We start from the raw sequence: 24,253 nt of genomic DNA, 5'->3' as shown, positions 1-24,253 counted from the left end.
AAATTTTTCGTTTTGCAAAATTTGAGGGAAACGAGGAATTATCTTCGGTATTATGAAGGTATTATGAATCGAAAGGGGAAAGGAAAAATGTATTCCAATGTTAGGGGTGAATAGACCCGATGATAATATTATTTCGTTATTCGTTATTGACTTATGCACACACCCGTTTCAATATTAATAATCGTGAGAAAGTTCCTATAATGGATCGTGATATTTTAATCCTAACGCGTAGAAGGAAAATAGAAATCGAACATTCTTGTTTATTTAATGTAGCGCCACGTGAGTTTTTTAGATCAAGGGTAGAATCGTCTAGGTCTACTTAAAGCTATAACGTAACTCGCGTGGTAAAGCCTGCCACGCTGAGTTTACAGCCTCGTAATTCATCGTCTAAAGTTTCTATCCCCTTGTTCTAACTTTTATAATCCACGATACACCATCGATATACCTCGTTACCCATAAATTTTTATCGATCCACGCAAATTTTTAATACCATATTTCCTTTGTTTATGATTCCATTTTTTTCTTTTTAGTAGTAGAATATCATAATCAATCGAGTAGATTTTTACACACATAATGCATTACACATATAAGTTTACACGTAACTTTGCACAAGGTTAATATACGAATTATACTTTCTAAATGTTTCATAAAGAAAGTTAACTTCATAAACTCGATGAAAAATTTTTTTTTATTTTTCATCAGAATTAATCACGATATCGAATAAATTGTGCAGTAGATAGAGTATACGGCTAGTCAGACAATTATACACGCTTCGACCTGAATAGATCCGTTTTGAATTTCCGTGATACGTGGTTTGAATATATTTGAAAATAAAATTTTCGAAATTTATTTTCGAATAATTATTTTTCATTACTGATTGTAGAGTGTCATTGTCGATTTTTTTTTAAATTAATTCTAACCCAATTCTATTACGAATCGAAAATACAAACTCGAAAAATTATTCTCAAAAATTTTTCATTAATGACGACTATTTCGATTTTTAAAAAAAAAAAAGAAATTAATTCCAAGGATTTAAAAGAAAAACTGTCGGGAATTGCTTTCGACAGTCATATTTCTAAACAAATCTATCGAGACCAAGTCATTCATACCCTCAACGCACAAACGAACAATTACCCTCGACGCAATATTCATTTGTCGAGAAACATTCCGAAAAAGTAATTGTTCCGATTGTTTATTTACTTTCAAATATACTCGCTCCCTTACATAGAATATCTTTTTAAAAGCGTCTAATAAAACGAAGGGGATAAAAACGCGAAAGAGGGTAAAATATGTGTACCGAGGAAAATAGTTCAACGAGGAAAAGTGGTGAATACGTTGGCATTTTCACAAGGGCAATTTCGCCGGGTCCTATTGTTGTCGACCGAAGTTTGGTCCACCGGGTATTGCTAGAACTGCGTTCCAACTTGTTTCTCTTCTCGAATTACATAGCCGGAGGGAAAGCACGCGCGTTTACGCGAAAGGCTTATTGTTACAGTTGTGCTCACAGGATTTCGTCCATAATCACGATGGAAATATTTACATTCCTATACAATACACCTCGAAATTCATCCTAATTCTGTCGCGATTCTATCGATCTAACTCCAAATTATAACAACGATACATTTGAATAAAGCGTACAATGAAATAAAGAAATAAATTTCTTATTTTCTTTCTTAATCTTCTATAATAATATTTAAAAAATTCGATCGATCGATTTTAACAAATCTTAGCACTCTCGCGTATCAATTTATCCAAAGATCTATAATCGATCTGTATCTCTGTATTTCGTATCGTAACGACTATAAATTTTTCTCGTTACTGCACTAATTTACAATCGATAACCGATCGATCGAAGGGTAGAAATGGGGAGAAAAGGGTTAATCAACTTAAACCAAGCATCCATAATGTTGAAGCGCAAAAAAATAGAGCAGGCAACGTTTCATAACCTCGAGGGATCGATCGAGGGCAAACGATGGAAAATCTATCGAGTGTTTAACCGAGAAAGTGGAGGCCCCCCTCCCCTCCCTCCCAACTTTCCTCCTAAAGTGGTTTTCCAGATGAGATTGCGTGGCTGCTCCGTTTCCACGGGATCAAATCTTGCGCCGCGCAGCTTGCAAGTGGCCGAGTGACTCTCGCCCAAACTGACGTCGAGTGATCGCCGATAACCGATCCTTTTCCTTTCTACGTCCCGCCATACTGATTTCCGCCTATGCATTCGAGCCAAAGTTTTATCGATCGATCAGCGATAAAGTCGAGATGGCCGGGTCAAGTGGGCCCTTCGATGCTTCTCCGCGTTTTAAAAAGACGTCGAAAATTCACTTTCTACTTCTCCATAATCTCCTTCTTTCCGCGAAAATCGATATCGACGATGAATTTTTGACTCGAAAGATCGGATGGATGAAGTGAAGAAAAGTTGGTGAATCGCAACGACGAATAACAGATCTTGGATCTCTCCGCTATGTTTCATGTTTCAGATAGATTGTTCAAGCTATTCTCATCGATAATCAGCGACAAGGAAGAATTTGGCAGCTTTCTTCGAGGATAATTAATTTTCGCTTTGGTCATCTCGAGAAAAAAAAGAAATCGAAGTGCTGCTTCGAATGAAGAAACGAGAGAATTATCTTATTTATTCCATACAGTTAATAATAACAGTGTCCACGAATTCCGTTACGTCGACATCTAACATTATCCACACACATAGACACACATACACACATACGCACACACGTTCGAATACTTTTACCGCAAAATGTGGCCATTGATCGGCGTTTCCTTGTCGATAAAACTCTGATTTATCGACTGAAACGTATCGACGATTCAACGTCTAACGTCCCGAAGTTTCGACGTTTTCGATGAAAAGCCAATCGTCTTCAACCGTTCGCACATTTTGATCCGATCGATACCGCTCGAAACCGTAGAGAAATATATTTAAATTTCGTCGAAAATTCCGATATAAAGTTTATTTCGATCGTGAAAAATATTCCCCGCAGACAAGAAGAAGAAGAAGAAGAAAAAGATAGAGAAAAAAGAAAGAAGAAAAAGACACGAACGATTCATCAAACGAGTTCTCTCTCTCTCTCTCTCTCTCTCTCTCTCCACAGTTTTATCCGTCCAAGTCACTTTCTCAAAGTCTCTATCGTTTCCCTCGGATTAAACTCGTCCTTATCGTGTCGGAGAGCCTCTTATTTTCGTCCCCGCGAGCATCATCCAAGCGTGGAAATAAAACGAGCCACTTCCTCCTCCACGCCACGGATGCCGAATCGGCAAAAAAGATATCTCTTTCATCCTCCTCCCCTTCTCCCTGTTATTCCTCACCATCTTCTCGTGAAGATGGAATTCCACTCTCTCTCTCTCTCTCTCTCTCTCTCCAACGAGATCCGATTTGATCGAATGGAATGGGCGAATACTCGATCGAGCGAGATAAGGTTCCTCGATACTTTGGACAGAGTTTCGATTTTTGTGGAATCTTTGTTGTCGAAGGATGGGATATACGATGGTTATCGATCAAGGCTCCAACATCGTCTCGAATGATAACGATTCGAGGATAGACAGCAGAGGGGGTGTGTATATGTACATGTGTGTGTGTGTGTGTTTCCACAACTTTGTTTCAAAGCGACGACTTGGACGGTTTCTTTGTCACATAGTGGGGCAAGGATACGCGCTCCACTTTGATCAAGGAACAAAAGGGAGCTGTGGCTCGGTAACGCGCCGCTTTGTTCGATCAATCTTTTCCTTGTGCCGTTGGAAAAAGCCTTACTTTACAGAAGAACAACGGATAACAGAGAACACTTCTCTCCTCTATTTGTTTCCGATTCCCCGAGTAAGTTGTAACAGAAGAATGGCCGACTGACAAATCGAGGCCCAAGGCCGAGGATTATTAATGGATTGGAAATAAGATTTCCGATTGTCGGAGGAGCGAGTGTGTTTAACGATCTGAGGGAAAGGGAAGAGAGGAAGGGGGTTTGGTTTCGGGATGGTGGCAGGTGGGGCGCTTTAATTAATACACGTGTCGAGGGAAGGGGGAAAAAGTTTGCCCCCCTTCCTCGAGTTTCTCAAGAATATCCAACCAACTATCATTCGTTCCACTTTTCCGAGGTAATGAATATAAATTGCACTTTTATAAATCGAACTGTTCGCAAACTTCGTTACAATTTTTCTTCCCTTTTTTTTTTTTTTTCCATCGAAGATGAAAAGATGCGTGCAATTTTCATTCCTCCTTCAATTTTTCTTTGCTCGAGTCGAAGCATTGAAAATGAAACGACCGAATTTCTTTGGATACTTCTGATAGCTATCGAAGAGAATATTAAACGATAAATTCGACACAACTTATCCAATTAAAACGAGGAAAATTAAATTACGTATACGATCATTGCAATAAACGTTTGATGTTCGTTCTTCCTCTCTTGCGTCGATCGTAAATTCTTTATCAATATCAAAGAAAAATAGAAAATTTACACGGATTATATAGTATTATACTCCAATTCGATACAATAATTTTCTGATTTTTTTGGTTTCAAATATAATAATATCGTAGGCAAAGTTGGAAGAGAATAACGATAATTTCACACAATTTTTCGTTTCCCAACTGCCTATCCCAAATAATTTTTATCGAAACGATCGAGAAGAATCTTGACGTTTCGTACCAAAACAATTTTTCGTTCCACGAATTCGGACGAATTTTTAAATTCTTAATTCTCGATCGTTAATTCTCGCGCGTATCTCCTCAGTCAGAGAGAAAAATATACAATTCCATTCCGTGTGCACGTCGGAGAATAGAAATGTAGTAGGCATGCGAGGAAAAGAAAAGAAAAAAAAAAAAGAAAAAAAAAGAAATCGAGCAGCTTCTATAACAAGCCGATGTCGCTATTTCTGTTACGATGGATCTTTAGTTATAAACGCAACTGACCTCTCCAAGATAGTGACGCGTGTCATGACACCGTTTTGGCCACCAATTGCGTCTTCTGTTCAACGCAACCATTGATCGCAACCGTGTACAGCTGCGAGCCGTTTAAATATAAATTAAACAAATTCCGCGCCGCGGCTTTTTGCGCCTCGTTTCCCGCGCACAATCGCGTTTAATGGATTGGAGGAAATAACCCCCTTTTCCGATTCGTATTCGCACGCCAACCGATTCCACCGATCGAGGAATTTTCGTTTCGTCTCGAATTCAATTTCCATTTCGAGAGTTGGAAATTTCGCTTCGAAAAAAAAAGAAAAGAAAAGAAAAGAAAAGAAATAAAGATCGATGGTGATATAGATTAAAAATTTGAATAAACGAAGACGAATACGAAATATATGGATAAATTTTTTTAATAATCAAATTCAATTGCGATTGAACGAATGACTATTTAAAAAATTGTTGAAAAGTTGCTCTCTGACCAATATATTCAATTTTTGATTAAATTCGATTCTGACGAAAGGAAAGAATAGAAAAGAAAAAAAGATCGACGGTGGTAGATTAAAAATTTGAATAAACGAAGAATACGAAATATATGGATACAGATAAATTTTTTAATAATCGAATTCAATTGCGATTCGTGAACGAATGACTATTTAAAAAATTGTTGAAAAGTTGTTCTCTGACCAATATATTCAATTTTTGATTAAAATCGATTCGATTCTGACAAAAGAAAAAAGAAGAAAAGAAAAAAAGATCGATGGTGATATAGATTAAAAATTTGAATAAACAAAGACGAATACGAAATATATGGATAAATTTTTTTAATAATCAAATTCAATTGCGATTCGTGAACGAATGACTATTTAAAAAATTGTTGAAAAGTTGCTCTCACTCTCTGAGATTGTATACATTCAATTTTTGATTAAATTCGATTCTGACGAAAGAAAAGAATAGAAAAGAAAAAAAGATCGACGGTGGTATAAAAGATTAAAAATTTGAATAAACAAATACGAAATATATGGATAAATTTTTTTAATAATCAAACTCAATTGCGATTCGCGAACGAATGACTAGAGGCCATTTAAAAAATTGTTCATTCTCACTCTCCGAGATTGAATACATTCAATTTTTGATTAAATTCGATTCGTTTGTGACAACGAATAAGTAATTATACGTCGAATAAATCTCGAGAAGAAGGTTAAAGGTTTCGTGGAAATTTCGGTTCGACCGAAATATTCGGTCGGTGAAACGGTGGCGCAAGCGATAAGCGTTGGCGAAGACGGATACACGCAACGGATGCGACACCATTTTAGAAATGCAGCGACCGCAAGACGCAGCCAGAATGGATATGCATTCCCCGCTTAATAGAGGCGGTAGGTGATCAGCGTTCGTAAATTCAGCCGGGCCATCCTCGTCCCCCATAAATAACTCGCCGCCACGACCTGACCCCGCCGCTGCTGCTCTACGGTCGCGCGCGCTTGTCCCGCCATTTTATGAATGTCCCCTACCTATTCTCGAGCCTTCCCATCCTATCTCAACGTTGGATCAAACTTGAAATCGCCCTTAACCACGACAACAATTCCGGATGATCGATCCGCGAAAAAGGCGACTTCGAGAGAGACAGAGAGAGACACTTCTTACAAATAATCCTGGCAAAATCCTCCAAATATTTCGAAATGAAATTTCATCCGTCCCGACCTCGTCGAGGGAGGGAAGGTTTTAGTTTAGTTTACAGGAATAGAATCCAGTTTCTAGAGAGATAAATTAGGTTCGAATAATCGGACGAATATTTCGTAATTGAAGATGGACAGGAAGGGGAGGGGTTGGTCGGTTGCCAAACGTGGAAGGGAAAGAAAGTTGGAGAGTCGAAGAGTTTTTTTCCCTCAAGTGTCGTCATTTCCTCCCTTCTGGAAATGATTATTCCATTCCAATATTCCAAAAGATTCTTGGAAGAGAAGGGATTATTTTCGAAGGAGGATTGAAATTGCTACAAGGAAACGCGTTTGGAAAGGAGAAGACTATTCGTGGCGGATATCCGGCGTTGCGTCTAATATACGATGCGACTAAATTTTTAAAATTATCCGAGTCAGTCCCTGCGACTAAACGGATCGATCACCACGTTCAATTTCGTCCACCATTTTCTCAATTTTCTTTCGCTGATAAACGCGAACGCGGCGACTTCCTCCCTCCTCGAGGAAGGAAAAGAAATTTTCGCGCCAACGCGACCAGTCATGACCACGAGAAAAATACATTTTCTCCTCGTCCAGAACTCGTTTACCTTGCGCGTTACCGCGAGGCGAGTGGGAAAATCCGACGCTATTGTTGGATCCCTTCAACGCCGTTTTCCCCGGCTATAATTAGTCCCCGGCGGGATGACGTCTCGCCCGAGACGACTTCGATTCCCGAAGAGATTCGATCGAGGCCGGCCACGACCCGGAACAAATCAATACGCCGACACGGCGACACCGATTGGCCGCGTCTGATGCCCGCGCAACGCGCGCCAACCGCCTCCAAAGATCTCCGACCCGAGATCGTTTCCCTCCCCCTGCTTCGATTCCTTCTCCAGTCGTCGCGATCACCCGTCGAATGCTCGATCCCTACCTGCCGTTCCCCTTCTCACGAATATTGCAGGAATTGTAATATATAAGATATAATATCCTGTACAATTACAGGAATTGGATCGAACAGGGGCTCGTAATGATCGATATTGTTTTTGTAAGAGTTTTCGACGAGGGTTGTTTCCTCCTCTTGGATTCTTTGACAATTCTCTTTCGTCGGGGGAGGAAAGATTTCTTCTTCTCGGCCGTGAGAGACGTAGAGGAGCGATTCATCGGGGTGAAGGGAGAACAAAGAGTTCTCCAACGCGTTAAAAAAAAAAAATAAACTGTCTTTATTAGAAGGGGCGATATACGTCTCGATCCTCGAGCTTTCGTAGTTTCGTTTCTGGGCAGTGAAAATAATAAATAAAAATGTAAAATAAATATGTGGTTTAGCTGAATAAATATATTTAATTAACGCGTAATTGCGCGTATCTGTTCATAAATCATTTGAAGTATATATATATCGAAGAAAAACAAATAGGTATCAACTATGAAATAGTGATGTTGTTGGCAACGTTCAATAATAAAACCGCATATAAAATTTCACTGAACTTGAAATTCTATAACAATGTTTTCTTGCAATTTTCGTTTCTTTCATTCAACGAGGAGAATTATGCTCGAGAATTTCGATGATATTTTTCAAGGGAATGGGCTTTGACAACGTCAACATCACGATTGGATCGATTTGGTGGATCGCATTGGATGGATTCTTGTTATCTTGATATTATTAATAAGGGCGTATCGTGGATAGAAGAGATTCCCTCTTCGAGGGAAGATATTTTCGAGTGGGAAAATGATCCGGCGTCGGAGAGATCCCATGGAAATGTATCGGTTGCCAATTATGGAGACACGAGCAGAAGAGAAATAACGTTAGACGAGAAGAAGATCTCCTTAAGAGAAATCTCCCCATTTGGAAAAATTCGAGGAGGATTGAAGAAACACTGAACTCTCTCTCTCTCTCTCTCTCTCTCTCTCTCTCTCTCTCTCTGTCAAAAAAGGTTAAATATTGACCCTGGTTCTCGTTAATCGTTCCCATCGAGACTCTGTGCGATCTCGAAGCATGGGATCCGTTTCGAGCGGATTGATCCGGAAACAGGAGGAGGAATTTAAATAGGGCGTGAAAGGATGCGACACGAGGAAATTTTGCGGCACGTTTCAAATTCTCGAGAGAGTTGTGAGAAGAGGTTGAGGATCGTTTGATTCGCTCTGCGAAATTTTCAGGTTTCTGTTCGAGGAGGGGGGGAGAAGGATCGGAGGGAAAATGGTTGAAAAGGCGGCTAAACGCCGGCAGGAAGTGGAGATCGCGGCACGTAGACGTGGGGAAAAGAAGACGTTTGGAAAGACGACAGAGGACGGAGCAGGAAGTGGAACGACGCCGCCCCGGGCCGTATGCACGATTTTCTTCGCGAGTCGACAAAGGCGACCGGAATCGCGCTGCTTTCTGGGTTAAGTATATCCATAGGGGGGAGGAGAGGGAAAGACTGCTACATTCCACCCGGAAGTCGAAGACTATCGGGTGAAAAGTGTAATCGAGAACGAATTTCAGCCAATTCGAAATTTGGAAATTGATCGAAACTAAGGGGATAGGATAACGTGATAACGATTATTCTAAATTGTTCCTTTTTAAAATCTCTCTCGCGATTTCTTACTAGTTGATCAAATTATTTTATTTTATTTTTTTTTATTTTCAATAAGAATGGAAGGATGAGTGGCAATAAAGAAATTTGGATCGCGTACGTATTCACGATTTTTGAAATATATCAATTCAATTGATAATGTCTGTGTAAAATCTTTTTTTTTTTTTTTTGGAATATCTTAAATATTATTTATTATCAAGAAATCCAAAAATGGACACGTGAAAGTCTCGTCGAAATGGTTTCGAAGGAAATACGGGGTTATCGAATTAGAGAATGGTTGATGGATCGGTTGGGGGGAAGGAAAATAATAGGATCGAAGGGATCGTTGAAATGCATTTCCTCTTCATCTTGTAAAATGTGCATCCTCCCTATGTACGGATAACCCGAGCGGACCTTGCAATTAACACAATTTCCGTGGAAATTCAGGCTCGAGTGGGCACCGAGACAGGGTTCCGATTTGCAGAACTGACCTATTTATCACGTTTTCGATTTCGGGTTCCAACGTGGAACAACACTCCTGTTAACGGATACCGATTTTTGCCGAGTTAAAGTCAATCGAGACTACGGAAAACGTATAGAATAAACGCTCGAATAAACGATCGAATAAGACAATTGAAAATGTATCGATCGATAGGTGAATATGAAATGCGTCGGGAAAATATTACGTAAATTAAAATTTAGAGGATCGGAGTTACGAGGCGTCTATCGCAGATACCTCTTCGAAATCGACCGAAAGTAATGGTAATAGAAATTGTCGATGCAATTATCGGTCAAATTTATCACCATCTAATCAAACGTTACAATCAATCATAATAGTCTTCGTACGTCTTGCGTAAGATCAATCGAAAGAATATTTATTAAAAGTAATTTCCGTTAATTATCATTTTATTAATTTAAAATCTTGTCTTCGATGAAACTTCGATTTCTAAGATTTACGAAATATATATTATTCCAACTTCGTCGATTTTGACAAGAATATTCAAAAAATCGAGCAACGATATATATCAATTAATTATCTGAATAACATCGTGCCGAAACATTAATTCTCGATTTCAGAATTTTTCGACTTAGAATCAATTTCCAATTTCGCAAGCTATCGTACCAGACACTTTTTTTACCAACGCAACGAGACAGAGAAGAAGACTAATTTACCCCTATATATATATCCTTATCAAAAAATGCTTAAAAAAAATATCAAGAACAAAGGATAAATTAAAATTACAAATTTAATATTACTTCGATAATTATAAAATTCTACAAAAAGGAAAAAATAAAACTTTCGATTAATTAACTCCAAATGAAATTATTGTTGATACTAACCTATCGATCCTACTAATTGCATAATTACAATTTGAAAAATTCAACCTACTGGAAGCAAAACTGGATAAACTCTCGTACCTAAAATTAATGATACAAAATAATATTCCATAATTTAATATATATATATATATATATATACACTATCTCATCTTCACAAACACAATAACACAATAACAAGGATATACATACGTACCATCCAACTCGTGTTATACACACGAGTTATTCTCTCCGTTTATATTCACCAGTGTGAGTCGGGCGCCACACACACACGCGCACGAGTGGGTGGCCCTCGCGCACAAGTGGCGCGCTAAAATTGGACGCGGACAGAGGGGAGGGTTTATTCAAATTACTCAGCACCGCTTCGACTCTTGGATTCGTAACAGGCGGCCGTTGGTTCGCAAGGCAGGAGAGTGAAACTCAGCGTGCACGGGATAAACGTGCGCGCGACATTTCGAGCATTGATTCCGCGAAATTAAACGGAGCCCCGTCCCGTGGCCGAGGTTTAATGAAGCGCGAATCCTCTCGCGTCAATGGAGGAGAAGCCTCTTTCCCCTCTCAAAACCGGGGATATTTCCAATCCAAGCCGCTTCTTTTCTCCCCCCCTCCCTCTCCCTAACGCGTCCACGGGTTATTTCGAAAGAGTTATGAACTCGACACTCGGAGAAACCGAGCGCTTTGTGCGAAGGTAAAGGAGGCTTTAATCGAGTTTTAATCGAGCTTCTCTTCTTCCCGCGAAAATCGATTTACTTTATTGCCGGTGATTTGTCAACAACCATATTTCAAATTTATTTGCTCGAAATATTATTATATAATCGAGGAGGATACGAGGGATAAGAGGAAGAAAAGAATCGTCAAGGATCTTACCGTGGTCTTCTCTAAACAACGAAGTAGATGATGATGCTGCAGTTCGAAGATATCCTCCTCCTTGTAATTGTCGTCCAGCTGAAGGCCGCTCTCCTGCGCGGCCAAACGCGCCTCGGCCGCCTTCTTTTTGCTCACGAAGGCCGCCCCGCTCGACGCTTTCGCGATCCTGATCCGTGCCAATCTTGCTTTCTGGAAGAAAAAACGGGGAAAGGGCAAATGTTAAGAAAATCGTATTTATCGAAACCCGTCTCGACAATTTCGTCGACAACTCGCCTCCATTTGTAAAAAAAAAAAAAAAAAAAAGGAAAAAAAGAACGGAAATCGGCGAAGGGAAATATTTAGATGTTGCCAAAATAAAATCGACAAACAACGGTCATCTTCACGGTCAACCTAGTTTCCCTCCGAGTTTTGGAAAGGGACCAAATAATCGAGGGTGGTGAAAGGGCTGAGAGGCTCGATCCCTCCTCCCTCCCCTCTTGTTCGAAGCTGTCAGAACAACAGTTGAAGGGAGTTCAGGAGTGTTCAATCTTTCCAGGTCAAACGATAAGTTTAGAGACAAGAAATTGAAACACCGCGTAATCATCATCAGACTGGCTCGTTTCGAAGAAAATCGGGCGAATTCGCGCCTTAGAAGAGGCGCATTAGATCTCAACAACGACAATGCATCGTGCTCGCCTGTTTTCTTTCTTTCTTTCTTTCTTTCTTTCTTTTTTCTCTCCTCTTTTTCTTTCCCCGAGGCGATCTCTCCCGTTTCGCGCCGACGCTCGGTCAATTAAGCTTTTAGCGAGGATTTTTGCAGGAGGAAATTTACCGTGCGCACCGCCATTCAAATACGAGAAGACGGCGATCCCAAGCTTTAAACGCGTCCACGCCCATTTCCGCAACGATTATGCCCCGGCCGTTGGATTTTTCGCTTCCTGCACAGGAGACATCGCGCGATACCTTGTTCAAACCAGCCATTTCAAACTTAGCGAGAACTTTTCCACACTTTTTCGGGGAAGCAAACCGAAATGAACCGATGAAAATCGCCTCTTTCCTCGATCCTTGTCCCATTTCTACTCTCAAATTTACATCTATCTCAGTTGAGTAATTCGACGAGATAATCCGTATTGATAATCGCCAATGGAACAATGTGTTTCGCAATCTTGATTTCCAACAAGATTTTTAAGAAGTCTTATTCGCTTTAATCGTTTATCGACGTAGAGAAAATATGATGATATAGGGATTTTGATTAAACACCATTGTTGTATCACTGGAATCGATGATTTCTCTTTTTCTCTTTTGTATATCGTTAAAAACGTTGAAAGTTTCAAGATGGCCCGGTATTTCACGCGTGGCAAAATAACTGTTCGTTGGTCGGATAAATTTATTTTCATCGCGATTTTTATCGCGCAAACATTTTTCCAACGAACTCTTTTCTTTTCTTTTCTTTTCTCTTTTTTTTTTTTTTTTGCACGCGCGAAAACCAGCGTTCAACATGATTCACCGGGCAAACGTTATTATCTCGAGCAACCAGCCAACTAGTATCATTCGCAATATACACAGCTTGCCTGAGTTGCGAAGCGGAACAAAGAACGTAAGAGTTGAACGACATCTCGTACCTTCGGTGAATCATTAATGAATCATCAAGAGACTCCTCTTGCAACGAGGACGTCTTTTATCTACTACGAGCAAGCCTCGTAGTGGAAACTTGTGTGTGGTAACCAAGGACCAAAAACGAGCGGTCGTAACGACGAGATCTCGACCAAGGGAAATGAACAAATTATTATTTTCCATCGAATTCAGATAATTACGGTTCTCGTTTAATTAAAAATTATTTTTTTCTTCCTCATTTCGGATAAAACTTTATTAGATTGAATCAAGTTCTTATGGTAATACAAAAAGTTCCCTCAAGCTTATCGAGTTTCGTGGATCTCGCGAAAATTCTTCTACGAAATATTGTGTCCTTAAACGGCAACAATAACAATATCAACGATCGTTGAATTACGAAGCAGCTAAACTGTTACGAAGCTGCACGTGATAAGTGGAGATCCATTACGCGAACTCGCGATTATGACTCCGCGATAAATCCCTTCAACCGGTTTCGTGTTCGTTAAATTATCTTTAATTCCGTGGCAATAGTTTCGTCGATAGTTGCGATGTACGCTCCCTGTGTATAAAATCGGTTATCGCGCGCCACATTTTATCGATCACTCGACATTTTTCATGATAACCGTCAAACGAGTTGAATTACGATCACGCGAATATCGTTATTCTATCTCCGATATAATTCGTCTCGTCAACTGTGAAGATTTTAGAACTCTGTTTCACGACTTCCAATTTCAATCTTTATTCATTCGAGACACTGTGCGGCCATCGTGATCGTAATTTCACGAATTTCGATGCCATTCTGTGAAAATTTTTGTCAAATCTATCGAAGATTAAATTACGTATAATATCACCATTTCCCTATCTGTAATATCCTCGACTTCCATATTTATAAAATTCCATCATCGTCCTTGCCCTACGATCGTCGAACGCCTCTTTGCTTATCACTTCGAAATTTCAACATCGAATCTGTCAACCATCAGTTAAACGACCACTCCCTTTACAGCCCCTCAACACCTTCCACAACCTCCAAAATTCTTCCAATCCTCGATCCTTTCAAAATTCCAAACGACCCACCACGATCCTCCTCTACTCAAACATTTCACCACCAAACGCCTTGCAACAAATCCAAACGTCACGACGATATATTTTCCCAGACAACCGTTGCCTTGCCTCGAGGAGGTAAAAGATCTCTCTTTCTCTCTCTCTCCTTTCGTACGCATTTCGAGGACAAGTTTCTGACGTTTCGCAGCTGCTCTTCAGAGGTTTCGACCGCGCAAACATCCGGGAACCGAGGATGTCCACGCGCAGAACCTGCCCTCTCGACTCGATCCCTCATCCACCGCGAAAATATACCACTGGATGGATATAAATATGGAGGAAGGAGCGCAGCTTTGCCACTATTCCTTCGCTCTATAATTAGAGGATCGTCGCGCCGGAATCGGTGTAATCGCTCGTAATTCATCGCATCGAATTGGCCAATGTTTAGCCCGAATGGCTAAACTTAGGGAGGATTCTAGGAGCTATTGTAAATGTTTGACTTCTTCGATGCATTGGGAACGAGATGGAGGATCGAATTCCGATACGGTTCCCGGCCAGAGGGCTCCGAATCTCTTCTCTTGAATTAGAATAATTCGATCAAGGTATTTCTTTCTTTCTTTATGAAATACGTGTTCTGGAATTTTGGAACACTCTTTCTTTGAATGAAAGGAATTAATTTAGAGTAGAATTTTGGAAAGACAAGGCAAATAGGGATGGAAGAGGAGTAAATTGTTCGTTCAACTCGAAAGGAAGGTAAAAAATTTGACTATAAAAAAAAATTGGGTAAAATTTGGGTGCCCTGCAGAAGGGAATTCGCGTAAAATTCGACGAAATAACAACGATGGAGAATTGACGGAGAGTTTTTATTGTAACGCTTCGCCAGATTTCAACTTCCCTCTTTTCTCGGATTGAAATATAATAATCCCTTACATAACGAAATAACAAAGCGCCAAAAGTGAGTGGATATAAAAATAGATGAAGAGATATTGTACCACTGATACGATGATTACATAATAATCCTTCAATGGACTATATACTGCGAAAGATAGATAGATTTGAAAAAGAATTTTAATATTAACAAGGAAATATTCGATGAAAAAATATTAACAATCGAAACTGATAATGGAGGAGGAGGAGGAGAAGGAGGACCGGAAGCGAGCATCGACGCGGAAGATCCCGCGTCATTGGGCACACGATCGATCTCGAGTTTCCGATCTGAAACGGAAAGCCGAGATTTCCTGGCTGAATCCCTGATCTCCCGCGATTGGAGGGAAAAAATTAATAGATCGTGCGAATTATTAGACGAGATCACGAAATAGTAATAGTATCTTCGAAGAAATTTGGAAAAGACTGGTCGAGTATGCTCGAAACGAAAAGGGAGAGAGAGAGAGAGAGAGAATATTTATATCGCGAATGATGGATAGAGAAACGCTTGGGCGAGCGTTTATCATTGTTATACACGATGATGCGTGTTAAGTTGGAAAGATGGGATGCGCGTGGAGTGCGCCATCCCCTGTCCAACGAAATTAATCGACGTGGCCGCTAATTAATTCGCTTATGAACAGCAATTTTTTGTCGGGCGACAGCTACCTGTTGTCTCACATCGAATTAATTAACTATCGACATCGTTGTGAGCACCGACCTTCGCCCCGTGTAATATTAATTACCATGACAGAGAGAGGGAGAGAACCCTCTGTTTCCCAAACATAATCCTCTGATAGGAATCATCGGTGTTACGCATCGACGATGATGGAAGATTAAATTTCAACCGGATATTACCGCATCTCTTCTTAACTATTCAACTCATTTTGCACGAAAAATCAATTCGACGGATTGAAATTTCATTCATACCTCATCATATATATATATTTAAAGGAGGCTGGAAATCAAGTTCAACGTGCGAATTATTTACGAATAAATTCATTTATCGAGATTTAGCGCTGGTAAAAAGAGAAAGAAAATGTTCAAAAAATTTTCTCTTTCTACTCGTGAAAAACGACTTGAGAAGCGTTCAACAATTTGAGAAGCAACATCGTTCGAAACCTCGATGGTTTCTCATATCCTTCCTCCCAAACTTGGTGAGGAACGTCGAAACTTATCTACACGTAGATAAGTAGGTAGAAGAGGGATCATTTTTCAAAGATTCAAATAGAAGATTTATGCTCGCTCGTCATGTCCCTGTCGACTCTTCCCTATTTTTCGACGACTCGTGGCGACGAATCTCGACAAATCCCACGTTTCCAACGTCACGGATTAAAACGAATAAAAATATATATACATATATACGTCCAGATTTATCTCGATATGCATCTCGATCCTTGGAGTCTCGACGGAAAGGGCATCGATGCGGAGAGACACGTATACGCGAGCACGGGTTGGAAAATATCGCGTGGCTTTGGACGATTAATTCGAAGGAAGATGAGGAGGAGGGGGGGAACCGATAAGAAAAGAGAATGCACGAGAGATTCCACCAACGCTATCGCGGTTTTCGATTCCATCCCTCGCCCCGTTCAACCCTCGTAGTACGAATGTCTGTCCAGGTTCTCCTCGCGGGAAAGACGGTAAGTTAATTAAGCGAACGAATAACATCCGCGGGTCACGGACGGGTGAAAGGGGCGCGGCATTTCGCCTTTCGTTTCGTTTCAAGAAAGGGCCACACCGGGATAAAGTACGCAAGACCTACTTTTTCCACCTCGAGCATTGAAAATTAAAATAGTAAAGTGCCGCGTTGGAGGAAAAAAAAAGAAAAAAAAAGAAGTTCGTCGTTTCACCGACGCGTTTCCTCGTGCGCCTTCCTTTTCCTCCCCTCATCTCCTCTCCCTCCCGCGCTATAACGTTAATAGTCGAAGGGGAGGGGTGGAGGAGAAAACGTCGGTTAACCGAGAAGGAGAGAAAGGACGGGGGGGGAGAGACGGAAAAACCTCTGAATAATTTTCCAACGAGCTTGACCCCTCCACGCGTAATAATCGTATCCCTGACGCGATGGAATAGCATGAATTTATATATGCGCGATTGTGTACACATGTGTGTGTACATACAATAAAAATCTTTTCTTCGATTATCGTTCGTCTCCTTTTTCTCCTTTTCTTTCCTTTTCAGTCGTTTTTTCCCCGGGTTGTCGATACCGATATGGGAGGAAATTATTGGTCGTCGTAACGAGGTGGAATTGTAATTGCAAATGATGGAAGCGTGTAATCGAGTTGCGGATACGGATTTTTTTTAAATACAACGACCTTATTTCTCGTGGAATTTTTAAAGATCAAAGAGTGTCTGATCCGAGAAACCGGTACGTTATACAATTTCGTACCGTTGATAATGTTGCAAACGAACGCGATTGTTTCGTGTTATCCGATTATTATTATATGCATTGTTATCCAAAGACATATCTTTATCGTACAATTAATTTTTAATTGTCTCGTTTCAGAGAGAGAGAGAGAGAGAGAGAGAGAGAGAGAGAGAGAGAGAGAGAGAGAGAGAGACACTGCACCGAGGATTAATTAAGCTAAAAGATAAAATCTTGTTCTTTCTTGTCCCGTTGATGGCGTGAAATTTATCATCGAATATATTAAATTTAACACACGAGGCGAATCTTTCTCTATCCCACCCACGGAGTGTAAATTTTAATACCGAAGATAATTTTGTAAGATTATTATGTTATATTAAAGCGATGTTGTTGTAATAAAAAATATTGCTTATAATAAAAATTTTTTTAAAATTAACTCCCGTTTATTTTTTTTTTTTTTATTCATCACTATATCCCTCATCCCTTTATAACTAACGATCTTGTACGAAAGTTATAAAGTTATATAACATTAAATTTGACCAATTTTTTATTTCTCTTCTAAAAACGAAAAAAAAAGAAAAAAGAAAAAAAAGAAGAAAAATTCATTTCTCCGCAAACACAAATTCGTTCTGTAAAGTTTCTAAAAAATCGTTATCATCATCGCCCGGTTCCGTAACCGTTTCAGAATTGTTCGATCGGGTGGCGTTTGGCAAAAGAGAACCGGTGCACCGGTGCAGATACGTTTCATTCGTAGAAGAGAGAGACTTCGTTTCCCCGTTTGCAACGCGCGATATTGCGATGAATGCGTTTTCGAATCTATGCGACTTCCGCTCGTTCCCCCGCGAGAGAGCACGTTGCCGGATGCTGATAAAAATTTTCGCGCGAAATTTTTCGACTCGAGATCTGAAATCCAAATTTTCCATGGGATCGATCTCTCAACGCGCACATTTTTGGTGTCACATTTTCGTGTCACCGATTTGTTTTTCTCCCTTTTTTTTTCAACTATAATTCGCGGTTGGGAATTGATACGCCTCGATGTTCGAGTATCGGAAAAAGCGGAAAAGAACAATGGCGATGACCGGTAATCGTGGATTTAATTGAAATTGGATGTAACAATTGCGTTGTCGATCGATCGTTTCGACATCCCCTACTAAACCAAAATTGACGGGTTTACCCCCGTTCGATGCAAATTAATCTTACTGTTTTGCGAACAAATATTTCGCAAAATTGGCGGAGAAAGATAATCTGGAGAAGTGAGGCTTATTAAATGGAAGAAAAAAAAAATTCTCTTTTTTATCGTTCGCTAAATTTTATGAATCGACGATATATTCTGTTGTAGATTCTAATATTAATATTAATACAGTAATTGTAGTAGTTTATTCTACAAGGGAAAAGAACAGTTGTTTATAACATTTTTCTCGAATAAAAATCACAAGTATCGATTTGATTATTCTATTCGCGGCCGTCTCTTACATTTTTAATTTTTTTCATTTCTATTAAAGAAGAAATTGTACAGAGATATGGGCAAGATACCACGTCGCGTAAATATTAAAAAGCGATGACGCAATCTGTTATCGCGTTTCGCCGAATTACGCGGAATTACTCATAGCGAGAAGAAAAACATCTTCGATGACAACACTGAGAGAGAAATAATCCGTAAAAACGTACTGTCGATGTTTATAAATATCAACTCGATGGAGACAGTAGCCGATAATAGAACACGGTATGATAACTAATAATAAGTCGCAATTTGTGAATTTTATCTTATCCATCTTGCGAATTTCAAACAAAATTTTCTTACAAAATCTTAATATATTAAGATTTAATACTCGACGTTCCAAATGACAGTGGAATATTTCGTGAAAATCAATTTATCAAAAATACAATGGCGAGCGAATTATTCGAATTTTAGGGGAAAAAGATCGATATAAGTTTAACAAATCCGATCTAATATTTGTTTAAAAAACTCGAGCCCGAGTTTTAACGCGTTAATTTCCCCGGATAACGAAATAAGTGGGAAAGTAGCGTGTGAAATTTCGGTGATTTTCAACAATCGAGCACCCATGTGTGCCGATATCCTTTTATTTCCGTCTGAATGAGATCGGGCCGCGAAAGTCGATTTTCACGCGGTGGCATAAAGAGTTCCAATTAAAAGTCCCTTTACCTTTAGTTCGCGCCAAGTTAATCCGCTCCGGAGGAATCTCGCCCCCATTGTTCCCGCCGACATTTATCGTGGCCGTCGTAATATCCCGAATATCGGCTCGAACAAAGGTAATCGACTCGAGCTGCGCCGAATCAAAGGAGGAGGAGGAGGAGGAGGAGGAGGAGGAGGAGGAAGAGAGCTCGTCTCGTTCAAAGCTTTCCAAATATCGGATGAAAAAATTATTTCTATTCAACCATTTCTCGATCATCGATTCATCCGTGTGATCAACGAAGAATAAACACGGCAAGGAATGGTGCGTAGTTGTATTTGACAAAATTACGACGCAATATATATATATATATATATAGAATTATTTAAAAAAATTCCTCTCTCGCATTCTTTCCACGTGTTGATTACGCGGGAAATTATCGATATCGCGATTAAAAATTCTAAAAATAATTCTAAAAATCGAACCGCGAATTGTAATTGTAATCGGTTTATCAAAGTCAACGAAGATGAATTAATAAGAAAGTTGCGCAGTTATTTGATAAAATTGGTGTTATATATATATAGTATTATTAAAAAAATTCCTCTCTCGCATTTTCTTTCCACGTGTTTAATTACGTAGGCGTTGAAACTATCGATATCGCAATTAAAAATTCTAAAAATCGAGCCACGAATTGTAATTGTAATCGGTTTATCGTAGTACATGATAAAAAGAAGATGAATTAATGCGAGACAATATATACAAAGGAGGGAAAATTTTAAAAAATCGAGCCGCGATTTATAATTGTAATCCGTTTATCGTGGTATAAGATCAACGAAGAAAAATAATAAAAAAATTACTTGACAAAATTACGGCGCAATATATAAAATTATTAGAAAAATTTCTCTATCTAACGCATTTTCTTTCGACGTATTAATTACACGAGCGTTGAAACTATTGATATCGCGATTAAAAATTCTAAAAATCGAATTGTAATTGTAGCCGATTTATCGAAGTACACGATCAACGAGGATGAATTATTAAGAAAAAACATTGCAATATGCAAAAGATGCGCAATATGCAAAAGATGCGAAATTTTAAAAAATCGAACCGAGATTTACAATTGTAATCCGTTTATCGTAGTACAGGATCAAGGAAGAAAAATAATAAAAAAATTACTTGACAAAATTACGGTGCAATATACAAAATTATTAGAAAAATTTCTCTATCTAATGCATTTTCTTTCGACGTATTAATTACACGAGCGTTGAAACTATTGATATCGCGATTAAAAATTCTAAAAATCAAACTGCGAATTGTAATTGTAACCGATTTATCGAAGTACATGATCAACGAAGATGAATTAATAAGAAAGTTGCGCAGTTATTTGATAAAATTATGGCGCTATATATATATAATATTACTAAAAAAAATTCCTCTCTCGCATTTTCTTTCCACGTTTTAATTACGTGGGCGTTTATTAAATTATAATCGTTATCGCGATTAGAAATTCTAAAAATTCGAGTCGCGAATTGTAATTATAACCGGTTGTAACCAGGATACACGATCAACGAAGATGAATTAATAAGAAAGTTGCGCAATTATTTGACAAAATTATATACAAAAGACGCGAAAGAATAATAAAAAAGTTATTTGAAAACAAAATTACGGCACAATATACAAAATTATTAAAAAATTTTTCTATCTTTTTAGAGTTTTCTTTCGACGTATTAATTACGCAGAGGTTGACTATCGATGTCGCGATTAAAAATTCTAAAAATCGAGCCGCGAATTTGTAATTGTAATCGGTGTACACGAAAAAAAAAATAAATTAATACGGGACAATAAATACAAAAGACACATAATTTCGAAAAATCAAGAAGAATAATAAAAAAATTATTTGACAAAATTACGGCGCAATATACAAAACTACGGCGCAATATACAAAATTATTAGAAAAATTTCTCTATCTAGGGTTTTCTTTCGACGTATTAATTACGACGTATTAATTGACTATCGATGTCGCGATTAAAAATTCTAAAAATCGAGCCGTGAATTTGTAATTGTAATCGGTGTACACGACTAAAAAAAATGAATTAATACGGGACAATATATACAAAAAACACGAAATTTCGAAAAATCAAGCCGCGATTTATAATTATAATCCGTTTATCGTGGTACAGGATCAACGAAGAAGAATAATAAAAAAGTTAAATTTAACAAAATTACTACATAATATATACATAATTATCAAAAAATTTCTCTCTCGCATTTTCTTTCGACGTATTAATTACGTGGGCGTTTATTAAATTATAATCGTTATCGCGATTAGAAACTCCAAAAAACGCGAAATTTCGAAAAATCGAACCGCGATTGAACCCCTATTGTAATCGATTTATCGTGGTACACGATCAACGAAGAATAAAAAAGTTGAAATGCAAAATAACAACGCAATACAATTATTTAAAAGGATCTGTTTACCTATTAATTATTAATTAATCGATATTACAGAAATTTTGTAATCGATTCCGACTACGATACACGACTAACAAACTACAACGATAAAAAGATTGCGCTGTTATTCGACAAAAATTACGACGCAATATATATATAATTATTCGAAGAAAATATCTCTCTCTCTCTCTCTATCTCTCTCTCACTCTCTCTGTTTCTTTCCGCGTTAATTAAGTGGACGAAATTATCGAGACGCGTGATTAGAAATTCTAAGAGGTTTCGAAAAGCAATTTAAAAAAAATGCTTGCAGTACGTACCCTCGGAACGGTGCAAAATCGCACTTTTGTATTTTCGAAGCGTAGAACGGAGAGAAGCCCGAGTACGACGCGACCGATCGCGACCGTTCAAAACAGAAAACTGAACGAGGGGCGTCGTCGCCCGAGGTCGAACCGTCGACCGTTTCCACAACACACGAGCTACGGCGAAATTTCAAAACATTGACACGGAATTACGAGGTCGATTCGAAAATCGATTTTACGTATCCGTAAAGCAATTAAAAAAAACTCGTTCGAATATTCGATTGATACCGCGTGATTACCGACGTATTAATTAACTTGGATTAATTAACGCCCCCTCGTTGCATATTTCGTTTACGCATAATAATTTCACGCGTAACGCGGTTAAAATAAATAATGCGCGGCGATCTTTTATTCGTTATTGCGTTAAACAATTCTTGAAATATATCGCGACTCGAGCGCAAATACGAATGGGGAGAAAAAAGGAAGAGAGAGAGAAAAGTTATAAATCTTTGGAAGAAAAATATATAACGATGGATACGCGATAAATCTCGAAGGAAATCGCGTAAGATTCGTGGAACAATCGTTTACGATCGGATTGTCCGCGGTTAACGATCGAAAATCGCGATAAATAGCGAAATATTCGCTGGAAATTGGACTTTGGGTGAAGAAACACACGAAATTGAATGCTCGACTTGTTTTTAAATATTTATGCGACGATTGATCGAACTGAGTTTCGTAGGATATTAAAATATATAAAATAATTGGAGGTTTGAAATGGAAGGCCTTTCTAATTAGATGCTATAATATTTACCAATTATTAATTGACGCTGTATCTTGAACAAAAAACAGGTATATATATATATGCTATGATTGATTCTTTCTTCTTTTATTCCAATTCGAAAAATCAATTGAATTTTCTATATATTTCTCGATTTATTTTAATTCGAATAATGGTCCTTTCTCGATCTTTCCCTTTTTCCGTACGTCGACCAATCTTATCGTTCGGACAAGATATGCGATACGTGTAAATCGACCGTTTTATCGATGCAATAACGGAATGACAGTTGGCGGTAATTTAAGCCCGAATATCTAGTCCATTTTGATTTATCGAACGTATGTGGCCGGTGAAACGTGTATCGATGTGCGTTTTACGAGGTGCAAACCCGGTTGACAGGCCTCGTCGAAGCCTGTGGAACAACGTGGGATCTTTCATCGCACTTTTCCTTCACCCATTTCCATTCTTTTCCCTTATTTTGTTCTTCTCGAATGAAATTTACTTATCGAACTTTTTAAGAAAATTTTAAAGAATCTTAACAGTGAATTTCTCCCAATCTTCGAGAACTCGTTCTTCTTTTTCTTTTTTTTTTTTTTTTTTTCTTTTTATTTTCCTGGATCCCGAATTAATTTTTAATTTACTCTGAAAATAAAGTCCGTTTAAATTCTTTAAATTGGGTTGTAGGATATTTCCCCATTTTTAATTTTGCACGTTATTTAAATATATTTTTTAATAATTTAAACTTTAATTTTTTACGAAAATATTGAAACGAAAATATCACTTTGATTAAAAAAAAAGAAAAATTTGAACTCTATTCGTACAGTGCTATAGGCTCACTTCGTGTAATTTTCGTATTAATTTTCCATTCGAGATAAATCCATCTCGTACACCTCATCGTCATTTTTAGGTTTTCGCGTAAAATTACGCGTAAAATCGCGGGGAATCGAGTCGGGAAGCCGCGCATAAATTCGAAACACGATAAATTTTTCCCTTGTCACGTGTAATTTCCACACAAGTTCTTATTCTCGCCAACTTGCCCACAGGGACTGTGACGCAGATCCTCCCTACGTAGGGGCATAAATCATGTCCAAGGAACGTTCCGCCTCACCGGAAACCGAAAGATTTCTCGAGGAAAAACAATCGAAAATCGGGAAAATCAACCGTGGACGTTTTATCGTCTGCTATATATCGAGCAGATCTCTCTCTTCTTCTCTTCCCTTCTTTCCTTTTTCCTTTTCTTTCCTCCCCTCTGGAATTCCCCCATCCTCATAAATTTTCCAACGAGAGATCAACGACCACGACGACGGATTTTTCCCGACACGATGGCGATACGTTCACGAGGATTACTTTTCACTGACAAAGAA

General features: G+C 38.6%; 1 protein-coding gene across 6 annotated transcripts in view; it reads right to left on the bottom strand.

The window, feature by feature from the left end:
• LOC122719513 (potassium voltage-gated channel protein Shal) overlaps positions 1-24,253 on the bottom strand; it is a 99,231-nt gene that overhangs the window by 32,556 nt on the left and 42,422 nt on the right. For all 6 annotated transcript variants that reach the window (XM_043945411.1, XM_043945412.1, XM_043945407.1 and 3 more), the window contains exon 3: positions 11,322-11,510. In XM_043945411.1, coding sequence (XP_043801346.1) covers positions 11,322-11,510 — 189 coding nt within the window. The remainder of the gene's footprint in view (positions 1-11,321; positions 11,511-24,253) is intronic.

This window comes from Apis laboriosa, unplaced genomic scaffold, assembly GCF_014066325.1.
Source record: "Apis laboriosa isolate Shangri-la unplaced genomic scaffold, ASM1406632v1 scaffold79_cov154, whole genome shotgun sequence".
Classification (NCBI taxonomy): domain Eukaryota; kingdom Metazoa; phylum Arthropoda; class Insecta; order Hymenoptera; family Apidae; genus Apis; species Apis laboriosa.
This window is presented reverse-complemented; position numbering and strand designations above follow the sequence as displayed.